This window comes from Phascolarctos cinereus, unplaced genomic scaffold (genome assembly GCF_003287225.1).
Source record: "Phascolarctos cinereus isolate Bilbo 61053 unplaced genomic scaffold, phaCin_HiC Scaffold_726;HRSCAF=1367, whole genome shotgun sequence".
Lineage (NCBI taxonomy): Eukaryota > Metazoa > Chordata > Mammalia > Diprotodontia > Phascolarctidae > Phascolarctos > Phascolarctos cinereus.
The window spans coordinates 166,068,981-166,081,419 of record NW_027556098.1 but is presented as its reverse complement, the minus strand read 5'-3'; the positions used below and the strand labels follow the sequence as shown (position 1 = coordinate 166,081,419).

Genomic DNA, 12,439 nt, shown 5'->3' with positions numbered 1-12,439 from the left:
TGAGTTACTTACAATAACTAATTTTAATCCCATCTGCTAAGTATGACAACATTAGCATTTCCACTTAATTAAAAACACCCTTAAAGCAGCAATGTTTTAATCACTCCATTTTATTTACTCTCCTCCGGTGTCACTTATAATTGTAACTTTTTATTTTTTAATAATGAGGGGTTTTTTTCTCCATGCATCACACAAAAAAGTGCTGTCGATAATTAGCAGTCTTCTGTTATTACTAGACTCAGGTGTCACAACTGTGTCTCATCCTCATTACAGTAAAAAATTTCACCTATCAGATTCATTATTGCTAGATAATGCGACTGAGAGCCTTAGCAGGCCCTACAGAAAAGTAATTCAGCCAAGCAAAATTATCAGCTAATTATATTTAGAATCAAAAGCCCAACAACTATTTGCAGATAAATTGTATGAATTGAAGTGAATAGATCTGAATATTAAGATTCATAGATTTAGCAGATGATTTGTTAATTGGAATAAAAAGGTCATTTACTAGCCATTTTTACAATAGATCAATTGGAACCCTATTTATTATTTAACTGGTAGTGCATATGAATTGAAATGATGAATACTTGTATTATTGTCATGATATGATACTTTTCTTCAAAATGCCAGAAATGTGCAAAACTTAAGATAACACACTATTTAATTTGCTATGAAGCCACTTCAAAACCCAAATGTTTATTTGAATAGAGTTTAAGCTCCAGTCATGGATCTGGATAAAAGAGAGTGTAATTTTATACTTGGATGGTACAGAAATTTTTTTTATTGTTTTGCTGCATGCATTAGAAATAAAATTATCAGTAAGGTAATTCACCAAAAAAAGAATATCAATATGAGATTTGGGATTTCCCCCAACAACAAAATGCTAAAATTTCAGTCTTTTATGATTTTAATTTGAAGAGTTTTTTGGGAAAGGAATGAGAAAACTCATTTACTAACTCAAAATGCAACCTTAGCCTGAAATTCTTTTGGGAAACCAGATACTTCTATTCACATCTATTACTTAAGAGCAGATAGCTTATGTTCTCAGTGAAATGCCTGTGACCTCACTTTTTTGCTTTTGTGTAATTAGAAGAAAATATTCACATCCATTTGCCTTCAGAACTGGCATTCTGTTTAAAAGCTACATGCTTTCAGATAAAGTGAATGTTATTGTGCTTTTGCTAATAAAAATATTGCAGAATTTGGTATTCAATATGATTGTTAACATTTGAAAGTACAATCACAATGCAGTTCGTATTATGGTTGCAACAGGAATTTCTATGTGCACACAACTAATATACAGAAAGTACTCGGCATTAGTTTTGACTCCAAAATAGCAATTAGTAACTAGCTCCTCTGTTATCTGTCATCCTGTCACTCCTATCAGGTATAGAACAAATTTTAAAACTGCCTATTTTTCAGAACTTTGCAGCATCAGCATAAATGCAGTTCTTTTAAACTAATTGGAGTTAATGTAATGAAATGGGGAAAATATATACTTAAAAACAGTTTAAATTGCATTTGTTTTGTTACTGTAAATAAACAAGGTAAACATTGACAAGACCTCAAATTATTCCTGAGTTGAAAAAAAAAACTCTGAAGTTCAAAATAAAATTCCTCCTTTGGTCAGCGTTTTGGATGCAATTCAAAGTCTCTCATAAAATAAACATATTTAAGAAGTGTTTTGAATTTCACTGCGTAATTTCTAGCCAACAGAAATTATAGTGGTATCTTTAAAGTTTATTATATGTCAGATCAATAGCCATTATGCAGAAGGGGAAAAATCCACCAAAGTAAAATTCTTTCTTTTCTATTTAACACTTTCAGCTAGAAAAAGGTTATGTTACAGCCACTTCCCCATTAGTTGTCCTTGGGAAGTTCCCATTACCCAGTGAAACTTTCTAACTTATTTATACCATAATAAAAGTTTTCTCTTTCGGTATTATGAGAATCTTGGTTGTTACTAATGAAAGCACAGTGTCTATGAACCAGTAGGTGTTTTGCCAAAAGAATCTTGACTATTGATTATGAAAAAGGAAAGTTTTACCTTCTGCCTAATAATAAAGTGATTTGAAACATTAGGTTAAAATGAAAATGCTCCATCCTAACAGACTATAAACCTTTTCTGATGGTTTTTAGAGTAGCTATTAAATGTTAACAGTTTTGGAGGGGTTTTTTTGGGGGGAGTGCAGTTACATGTGAGATCGTTGCTATTGTATTTAAACATATTTGAAAAATGAACATTCTAGGCTTTTGTAGCATTATTAAGAAAAGCTGTCCATACTTTACCATGTTGTTACATGTGTTTATCTGCTGATTATAAAATGTGTTAAACAGTATTTAAAAAACAAAAAAATGCAGAGCTGCGCTTTGATTTATTCAGTGAACAAAACATATGCTGTTGGTTCTGTTCTATGAAATTCATATATAATCAATAAAATCTTTTAAAAGAGCAACTTTGGCATTTAGAAGTATTTGACTGCTGACCATTTTTCCTTGTCCCAGCTAACTCTTAGTTTATACAGTTAACGTAAATGGACAAAATAAGTTTCTGACTTAAGTCATTAATGTCTTGTTTTCTGTTCTCACCCACCCTCAATCCCCTCCCCCCTTTTAAAAACGTCTTTAGGTTAGAAGCTGTATATTGTGGTTGTTACCCACTGTGTCCCAAAGATTTGGTTTATCCGGAAATATTTCCAGGTAGCTATTTTTCATGTAATTTCTTCTTTGTTGAGATTTAATACATGATTCATGCTAAATTATAAAGTTTGAAAATAAACTTAGGCAAGAGCAATTGTTTATTTGGCAAGTCAACATGTTAGTGTTAAGGAAAATTTTATGTGTTTTAATACATTAGAGTAAGCTTATATTTACCATCTGTTCTTTCAAGATAACAAAAAAGCAAGTTTTCAAATAGCATTCTTCATTGTTAGCATACACATCCCATAATGATGGATTTTTATAAGCAGGTCAGTGCTGTTGCAATAGCTTACAGATTTTTAGAAAATGATAGACATAGAGAAAAATGGAGAACTGGAAATCACTGCAAATTATTTAAACAGTTTAATGGTTAATAGCATGCAACTGTTGTACAGGGTACATACAGCTCTACTACCAGTTCTTTGAAAATCTCATCACTAAATGTATCACATATGCATTGTGTTACATTAGAATAATGTATTTTAATCACCCAAAGGAGATGTCTAAACAGCACAACTACACAGTCTTATTTAGCATTAAACATCCTTGTGAGCTGAGGTAACCTTATAAAATCATGCTTAAATAATGTAAAACATGAGGCGGCACAGAGCAATATGCATTTTTAATTAGTAAAGTGACTAATATCGAGTGTGTGCTTTGAGGTTTTTGTTTCATTAAAAATGTATCTGTTTTTTCCTGCAGCTGAATATCTGTATTCTACACCTGAACAGCTTTTTAAAAGACTTCAGAATTTCTGCAAGAGACCAGATATTATAAGAAAACATCTTTATAAGGTAGTTGTTGAGAATAGATTTACATGGTATAATGCCATGTTGAAGTACAAAGAAAAATCTTTTTAAAAAAACAATTAACATACTAATGTTTAAAGGAAACATGCTAGGGAGGGATATTAGTTGTTACACTAACAAGGATTAATTAAACTGGATGCCAGTTGTATTAACCTAGGTCTTATGAAATACGTGCACTTAATGCACGCTACATGCTTTTTAAAAAATTTATTGTTTTCTAAGATGACTGTCCTTTACATTTGGACCCAGGAGGCTTATAAAAATGAACCTGGATTAATGCAACTCATTAGTTTAAAAGGAAGTAAAAGAAAGAATCTACAATTATACTAATGAGGATAAGCCTTTCTTCCTATCATAATGAAATCTCCAGTACTCAAAAATTCAGGTGAATGACATTATACAGTGTCATTGCCTCCTTTCTGAACTATTTGAAAAATAGTTGTAGAGATCTAATACTCACTATACATTTCAACAACAACAACAAAATTTTTAAAAACTACATATTCCAGTTTAGATGTGTCAATCTAAACAAAAAAGGAGATAAAATTTTAGATAATAGCAGGCCTTCATGTTCATTGTCTAATCCTTTATTCTTTATTCAAAAATTGAAAATTTTTGAAATGGCACCACAGATACCCTACTAAAATTCTAAGCCATTGATCTCAAATAAATCTGTCTTATGAATTTGATGCTGGTGCTAGGCCATGAGCAATACTTTTTTAAAAAATTCTTCCAATGTGATGTCTTGATTTTATATAAATTCAGTGTAGTTTGCAATCTGCAGTTTTATAATCTATCATATTTTAATTTCCATGTGTTAATATATAACCATGGCACATGGAATACAGTTGTTTGGCTTTTCCTCATTTTTCCTTTTCCTGTTCTAAAAATACATATTTACATAGTTACATATCAAAACAAGACTTTGTTTCTGCAGGAAACAGTTAAACTTCTAGAAAACAGGAGAGAACCAAAAATGCAATTTAACACCCAATTTCAAGCTCATTATCTTTCATTGTCTATTAACTTGGCAATGGTTCAGAAGGTAGCTCATAATAGTTTAAAATGCTGACTGAACAATTCCAGTGCTCAGCATTACTTCTTGAGTCAATACTATTGTATAGTTATACAAGGAGGCTTCATAGAGAAAACAGACCTTGAAGGTTTACCTTGACATTTCCTAATTCTTCAAGTTCAGGAATAGTTTTGTTTTTATTATTATATTAACACAAATAAACTCAGGGATGTTGTACTACCAAAATATGCAACTTATGAAAATAAAGTAAGTGATAGAATAATCATTGATACAAACGAGATCAAATTAGGTAATGTTTATAAAGTGCCTGGTATATAGTAGGTGCTCAATAAGTGCATGTTCCTTTCCCTTGTTTCCTAATGGGTGTGTTTTCCCCAATATCACACATCCATATATACTGTATATATCCATAAGCAGATGATTCCTTTCCTTCAAGTAGTTTATTGGTGAGTTATTTTTAAATGAAATGCCACCATCAAAATGGAGCAAATTATCACATTGTTTCAGGTTGGGCCTTATTAACCCGGCTATTCTGCCTCTGGAAATGTTAAACCATTTAAGAAGTAACTCCAACAAGTTGCCTTTTAGTAATAGGAGAAAACATTTCCAGTTGAAAAGTTTTAGTGCTACTACTCCTACTGTACAAAGACAAAGATAGAATGTTCTAGAATTGTTTCCCAAATTTCCCCTGATAAGCTCTGAAAGAGCCTCACTGTACTGATCTAGTGTTAATGCATTAAAATGGTATCAATAGAATAGTAATAATATCTTAGAGATTATCTCATTGTCATTCCATATGATTCCTTGGTCATAATATACACACATACTTTTCTATATTTTTTTTACAGAATATATGTCTAATAATTTTTAAAAGTTTTCTAAATTTGTCATTCATGCAGATAATTTTCCAGTAGTGTTTTTGTTATCTTTCTAGTATACTTTCTAGATGGCTTGCCAATGGATATATCACTCTCTCTGTACCTAGCTATGTCTCTCTGTATTCACAGCAACTTCTCTCCCTAGTTATTAATAATATTCAACTCATTCAACTCTTTTCATATACATATGGTGTCATATTTTAAGTGAATAACAATGAAAATTTCAAAATATAAATTATGCTAAGCGCTAGAAGTAACTGATAGCTTCTCAATAGAAAACAATTTTCAGAAAACTTTTTTTTTATGTAGTAAGACATACAGGAGAATATAGCATCCCATACAGTATCTATCTTTGATCACATCTTTTGATTTATTAGCTTTGCCATAAGAGACTTAAGCTTATAAAAAGAAAATACAGCCACTCTATGTATATTTCATTGTTATAGCATATTTGTTAGTAATATTTTCAAAACATGTTTTGTTAGTTGGTACATTTATAGAGTAGTTTTACTTTAAGTGATTACTAGAGAGTTGGCTCTCCCTTTCCCAACTACCAAAAAGGTGTTTGGTGTTTTTATTTTTTAGCAGTTTTTATTGTGGCAATAGCTAAAGAGAGAAGCTCCTGGTTCACTGTGTAAAAGTTTTAAATCCATTTTCTTATACTTTTTAAAAAAATCATATATGCCATTATTTAAACTGTTGACATTCAACATTTATGGTATCTGTAATAATCTGAAAAGCTCAAAAGACAGCTAAAAGCTCTAATTTTGTCTTTTTTTGCTTTTATAACTTAGACTTTGGCTAAAAGTTTTATTTTTATGATTATCTCAACTTTCTATTGTACACCATCCATACTGTAGATTAAGATTTTTCATATGGATGAAAATTTAGGATCAGAGTAGCTAGAACTCTTTTTTTTTTTAAATAATCCTCCGGTTTTATTGACTCCTAGTGAGGACACTCCTGCAAATGCAGGTCAGCAACTTTCTTGTAACTTACAATCTTCGCAGTCCTTTGGACCATTGATGGACACTTGCTCAGGTACCCACTGCTAATATATCTTAGAGGCCTAATTTCAACCCAGGTCTTCTTGAGTCAGAGGCTAGCTTTCTACCCAGTAAACCACACTTAATCCTTGCTATAATTTAAGGCAACAAAACTTTGCATTTATTATACATGAAGTAAAATTTTAATTTCAAAACAAATTAAAGTTGTTTTGATATAAGTAAAGACATCTTATATAATAATCATTTTAAAGGGAAGAAACAATGGGTTACTAGGTGGACATAATGGTGCTCTTAGTAACATGGGAATCTATAATATAACATTATGTTGATCACCTACCACCTATGATGACTTCAGATATTGAAATTTTTTTAGCATACACATAACACACACACACACACACACACCCCAGATGTGTTCTAGCATCTTTAAGCAAATTTGACACCAAGAGAAATCAATGTGTCAAACTTAGCTAGTTTCTCTTCAAGTTTGTGTGTAAAATTTACTCATTGTCAATTTGACTGCAACCTTCTTGTTTTAGGATATGTCTTTTCTTCAGCAGATTACTAGGAATTATGTTTGACTACATCCTTGTCATTTATACAGAGTAGGATTCACTATGTCAACACCACAAATGTCACTTGTAATCCAAATTTAATTTAAACACAGGCTTCTAAGAGTAATCATAAAAGGCATTACTAGAATAAAGTGGACAAATGTTGGTTGATTTACTTCAGCCTAACTATTGCCCACCTCCTTTAACTACCACCAAAACTACTGTTGTGGAGGTTTCATCTGAAAAGGTGAATTTATTCATAGAAAGGCTTAATAGTAGCAACAATAATATTTTATTTTAGTAGAAAACCTAAAATTGGTGAATCTTAGAATGCTTTCAAAAAATGTGTTGTCCCCACCACCCCATGCTACCAAGGTTATAGTTAAGAGAGAAAAAAAGTACAAATAAGTTCAATGATTTTCCTAGCATCATAAAGTAAGTCAAAAGCAGACACCAGTTAACTCTAAATATTATGAGTTTTTTCACACTATAGAAATGCCCCACTTTATTTCTCCACCAAGTGGGCATTCTGGGTATGAAAACAAATGTCTTAGCTATTATTCCTGAATTCTAGCGTCTAGTTTTCCTTGTAATTTACAATATGGCATCCTCTACTCATCTTTGGCCCAATTCTTCCATTCTGATTCTTCAGAGTGCAATAAACATCTTATAAAGCTTCATAGGGGGAAAAAATGCAATAATATCTGGCTCACTACTGTTTTGGGGAAATGAATTCTTACACTCTTGCATAAACCTGCTGTCCAGCATGGATTTAAGCCATCCTAGCCTCCAAGTTGGAGTGACTTCCAAGATAAGTCATTTGTCTTTTAATCGTGTCAAAGTGCTTCTAACTGGACCTTGGCTAAGCTTTTTTTTTTTAAACCAAACAATGAAGTTCCTTGAACAGCTTGGTCACTGCAGGTTTGAATTGAATTTGAGCTGACAGTTTAGAGGTGAATGGTGTGTGTCCTGCTATTCTCAGGAGTCCTCCAAATTCACTACTTTTAATAAAAAGGGAAAGTTAAAAGCCTGTGACACTTTAAGACCTACTAAAAACTCACAACTGTACAAGCACAATTTAAAATGAAGTCTTAATTTCTTTTTTTCAAAGTAAAACAAAAGGAAAAACTTTAACACAATAAATGTATTCTTGGAGGGTAAGGAGGCTAAGTGTAGGATGCTGCCTTACATACTTTCTTGACCTTCCTTCTTCCACCATTCATGTGTCATCAAGTTTGGGGGTAAGATTCTTCACCCCATCTACTTCATCTGTCAGAAAAAAAAATAAAAGCAACCTATCTGCGTGGAATTTTTTCAAAGGAACAGTTATCATGAAACAATATATTTCTTTTATAAAATTTATAAGCATGAAATGCTTTATAAATGCTTTGGCATTTAACTTGTGCCTACACCCAGTTCAAAGTAAAATCCACATTAGTTTTTTTTTTAATTTAAAGAAGTAGAATATATACTGTGCTTATAAAAATTAAAAGTTGGATGATAACCTTCTAATAGCTGTCATCCCTAACATAGACCAGGAAATAAGTATGCAGCAAAATTTACCCATTCGCAAGAGTAGCTTTTACCTAAGGTTGTGAATATAGTTAGTTAGACTTTGAACCAGAGACTGGGATTTTCTGAGCTAATTGGAAGTCAGGCACTGTTAATTTTGGAGATTTTAAAAATGTAGTTCATGCAAATCAAACCTAAAATTTTCAGCATAATTTTTCAACACTCTTTTTGTCTTTCAGTAGTAGTTAATGATCCTTCATTTTCCTTTCTTCTTTTCTTTTCTTCCTTTCTTCCTTTCCTTTTTTTTCCTTTTCTTTTCTTTTCTTTTTTTTTAGGGCGAAGTGGCTCGATTTTCTTGGGCAGCACTCCGTGGTAAATTCAGGTCTCTGCTTACAACAGAACCTAGAGAAGATTTGTGACAGATGGGGCTAAGTCACAAACTTGCAGCCTAAGGCAGAATCTGTAGAACTTTCCAGAGTGTGCCCATATTTACCTGATCAGAGAGAAAAGAAAATCTGCAGAGGAAGCCGAGCCTGGCTGCTTGTCATAGCTGACACAGAGCCATCTGCCACAAACCTGTGGCGGCTTCAGATCTCCCATCCCTGCCACCACCCCGACTCAAATTAAATACAGATTCCTAGAGACGTTATGATGGTTACACATGTCCTCGGCATCACATGCAGGAGACTGTTCAAAAAAAAATATGTGGCCTGTTGTATAACCGCACTCATGTATCCCATATGTGGTGCCACATTGAATTTCCGGTTGAATCTGTTTTTATCCTTTGTACTGGATGACATGGTGCCTGAATTCTTTCTTTTTGCCGACATGATGGCAGCCAAACTGCAGCTTCAAAAGCTTTCACTTGGCTGGGTTTCTACCTAGGTTGCCAGGTTATCATTGGAGCCTTATTGTGTCCTCAAAGGGCCACAGGGCCTGAAAGAAGAATCAGAGTACTACTGGACTAATTGGGCAGCCATCTATGACTTGTTTGTGGGCAAAGGGCTGCTTTAGCACTTTTCTTTTAGCAAATTAATGACTCTCTGGCACAGGGGTTTTTAAGTGAAGGTATTAATAAGGGGTCTGGCAGGTATTCCCATGATTCACAGAGTTACATTTGCATTTAATTAATCTTAAAGAAAGCTGCAAGATAAACAGCTGTAATTCAAACTAGCATGGGAAATATGCTATGTGGTGCCATCTATCCAATAAAATGAAAGCAGAGCCACTTTTATTTTTTTTCATGGACCAAGAACAGATAACAGTTAAATATTTTCTAATAAAACTCATAATTTTAATGTAAATGTTCATAAAAATCTATATATGCTGATAAAGATACAATCTTTCCAAGATAAATTGCTCATGATTCCAACAGTCAATCTGCTATATTTGTTGATGTAAAGATGTTTTGAAGATTCAGATTGTAGAATAAATTTTTAATAAAGTGCCCACTGCAATTTTTAATTAGCATATCTCATTCATGTATAAGATTGTACATCTATCTGTATGTTTATCACTGCATGCTTCTTTGTGTCAGAGTCAATGAATACAATTGTTTCTTTATCTGATGAACAAGTCTGTCTTGCAAATGTTTATAAAATATTATGACAATCCCAAGATTTTCTTTGCATTCTGGAAAGAAGCAGGAGGTAAACATTTGTAGTCATTAAGGTAAAGTCTGTTGATTAACCATCTTCTGTTTATTGACAGGTGAGTTGCAGTTTTTCTGGCTTTTGGAATAGATATTCTCCTCCTTTATCATACTGAGGTATAGGGAGCCGGAAGGGAGATTTGCCAAGCAAGACGAGGACAAGGTGACTGGGGATTCTTGCAGTTTGAGAAAACAGGTATTCAGCTGAGGTTAGAACAGGCAATGGACGCAGTAAGTCCCACAGGTCTAGAATAATTAAGCAATTACCAAGTCTGGTAATTCAGGCAAGGTTTCAGGGAATAGGGGGAAAAAACTTTTAAGTTAAAGGCAGGAAGGGTTCCAGAGAGTCCAAAACAAAGCCAGAGAATACGAGGAAATAGAAACATTTAAGTAAGCTCCATTCTACAGCAAGAATTGTGCATCCTTTCCCTCTTTTTATGTCCCTCCCCCCCGATGTAGATAGCCCTGACCCACAGTTATGAGGTGTTGAAATCATTGTACTGGGATTCTGAGGAACTGGGTTCTACTGTCACTAGTTATGGAATCTGAGCAAGCTATTTCACCTATCTGAGTCTCAGTTTCCTCATCTGTAAAATAAAGGAGTTGGATTAGAAAATTTCTAAAGCCCCTTCAAGATGCTAACACTACCTAAAGGTTTTTACTTTTTTTTTTCTAAACTAGTGCTTATTACCAAATGAGTTCTCTCCTTTGAATTTGAGTTTATCTGCATCAATAAAGTCCAGTGTTTTTTGATGTCAGCTGCTTCTTCCTCAACAATTTTAATTTAAACTCTGATCTCACAAATAAGAAGCTGTGCTTGCATTATACCAGCAAGAAGTGAGCGGACTCAGATTATACTGCATAAAAGACAGTTTTCCATAGATGTTTTTCTCTAGTTGATAGGAAAAAAAATACAATTCAAGTGGTTCAACATAAATATTTAAATGTTTTCCTACTATCAGAGTATATAATTTTGGAGTAACCTGTGTTTTTCTCTATATGTATATCCATAACGCCTCAATATCACTTTGAATTTAACTGTACCCGGAATTCCTTGGGGATGAAAACCTACATTAAGATCTAAAACTGTCACTTCTTCTTAAACTCATGCTGTTAAATCTAGTTATTGATATACATAAGCAATAGAACATTTTGCATTTATTTGAGTCTGAATATTCAATGAGCTATAAAAATATATACATTTGAAGATATCAATGTCCAAACTTTGGAGGTATGTGTTTGTATTGTTTGTATGTACATATACATATATATGAATGTATATATATTTTACATAACTGTGTTTATATATGTATGTGTATAAGGTGACCTATTATAAAGCCAGACCTATTTAATGTTCTCTGTTAAATAGAGTTACCCTAATGTTTTATAGAAGTCAACAAATGTCAGGCAATTGATTGGTACTTGAGCCCACAACTTTTAAAATCTCATTCCTTTCTTTTTACCCAGTAGACCAACACTCCCCTGTTATTCCTTGTATTGCATATGTATGTAGAAAACAGAGGTCCTGAAGTCAAATAATCTTAGAACTGTAAGAACTTCAAAGATCTATTCCAATACCCTTTGTGTTGCAGGAATCCTCTCTATAAGATCTTTGACAGGTGTTCATCCCTAACAGTCCATCGCTTGGAAGTCTTTAAGCAAAGGCTGCCTGGACCCTTGTCTGACATTTTGTAGAGGAAATTCTCAGATAAGGACTGGATCAGCAGACTTCTGAGGTCCCTTCCAATTTTGAAATTGTGAGATTCTGGGACTTCTGAGTTTTATTGTGGGGGACTCTTCCTTTTAAGAGTAAATAGTAGGGGCAGCTAGGTGGCGCAGTGGATAGAGCACCGGCCCTGGAGTCAGGAGGACCTGAGCTCAAATCCGGCCTCAAACATGTAACACTCACTAGCTGTGTAACTCTAGGCAAGTCACAGCAAAAACAAACAAACAAAAAAGAGTAAACAGTAAAATGTTTTGTTTTGTTTTTTAATTTCAAAGTGTCTATAAAAGTCTGCCCATTGCTTACGCATCTGAAAAACAAGCAGTTATGCCAAGCATAGTGGCACATACCTATAATCCCTACTATTGGGGAAGATTGAGGCTGGTGTTGCGCTTGTAAGTTCTGAACTACACAGTAGCAGTAGCGCTAAAGCCAATCAAGTGTCTGCACTAAGGTACCCAGGGTGGGATGGGGGTGGGGATGATGGGAAACCAGACTCCTGAAGGAGGGACAGATAAGTCCAGGTTGGAGACAGAGCAAATCACCTTCTATGCCAGTCAGCAATGGGCTCA

General features: G+C 33.7%; 1 protein-coding gene across 5 annotated transcripts in view; it reads left to right on the top strand.

Moving 5' to 3' along the window:
* QTMAN (queuosine-tRNA mannosyltransferase) overlaps positions 1-9,957 on the top strand; it is a 444,567-nt gene extending 434,610 nt beyond the window's left edge. For all 5 annotated transcript variants that reach the window (XM_078146835.1, XM_020984733.2, XM_020984731.2 and 2 more), the window contains 3 exons: positions 2,627-2,697; positions 3,400-3,491; positions 8,829-9,957. In XM_078146835.1, coding sequence (XP_078002961.1) covers positions 2,627-2,697; positions 3,400-3,491; positions 8,829-8,912 — 247 coding nt within the window. In that variant the 3' untranslated portion in view covers positions 8,913-9,957. The remainder of the gene's footprint in view (positions 1-2,626; positions 2,698-3,399; positions 3,492-8,828) is intronic.
* Positions 9,958-12,439: the final 2,482 nt, after the last annotated feature.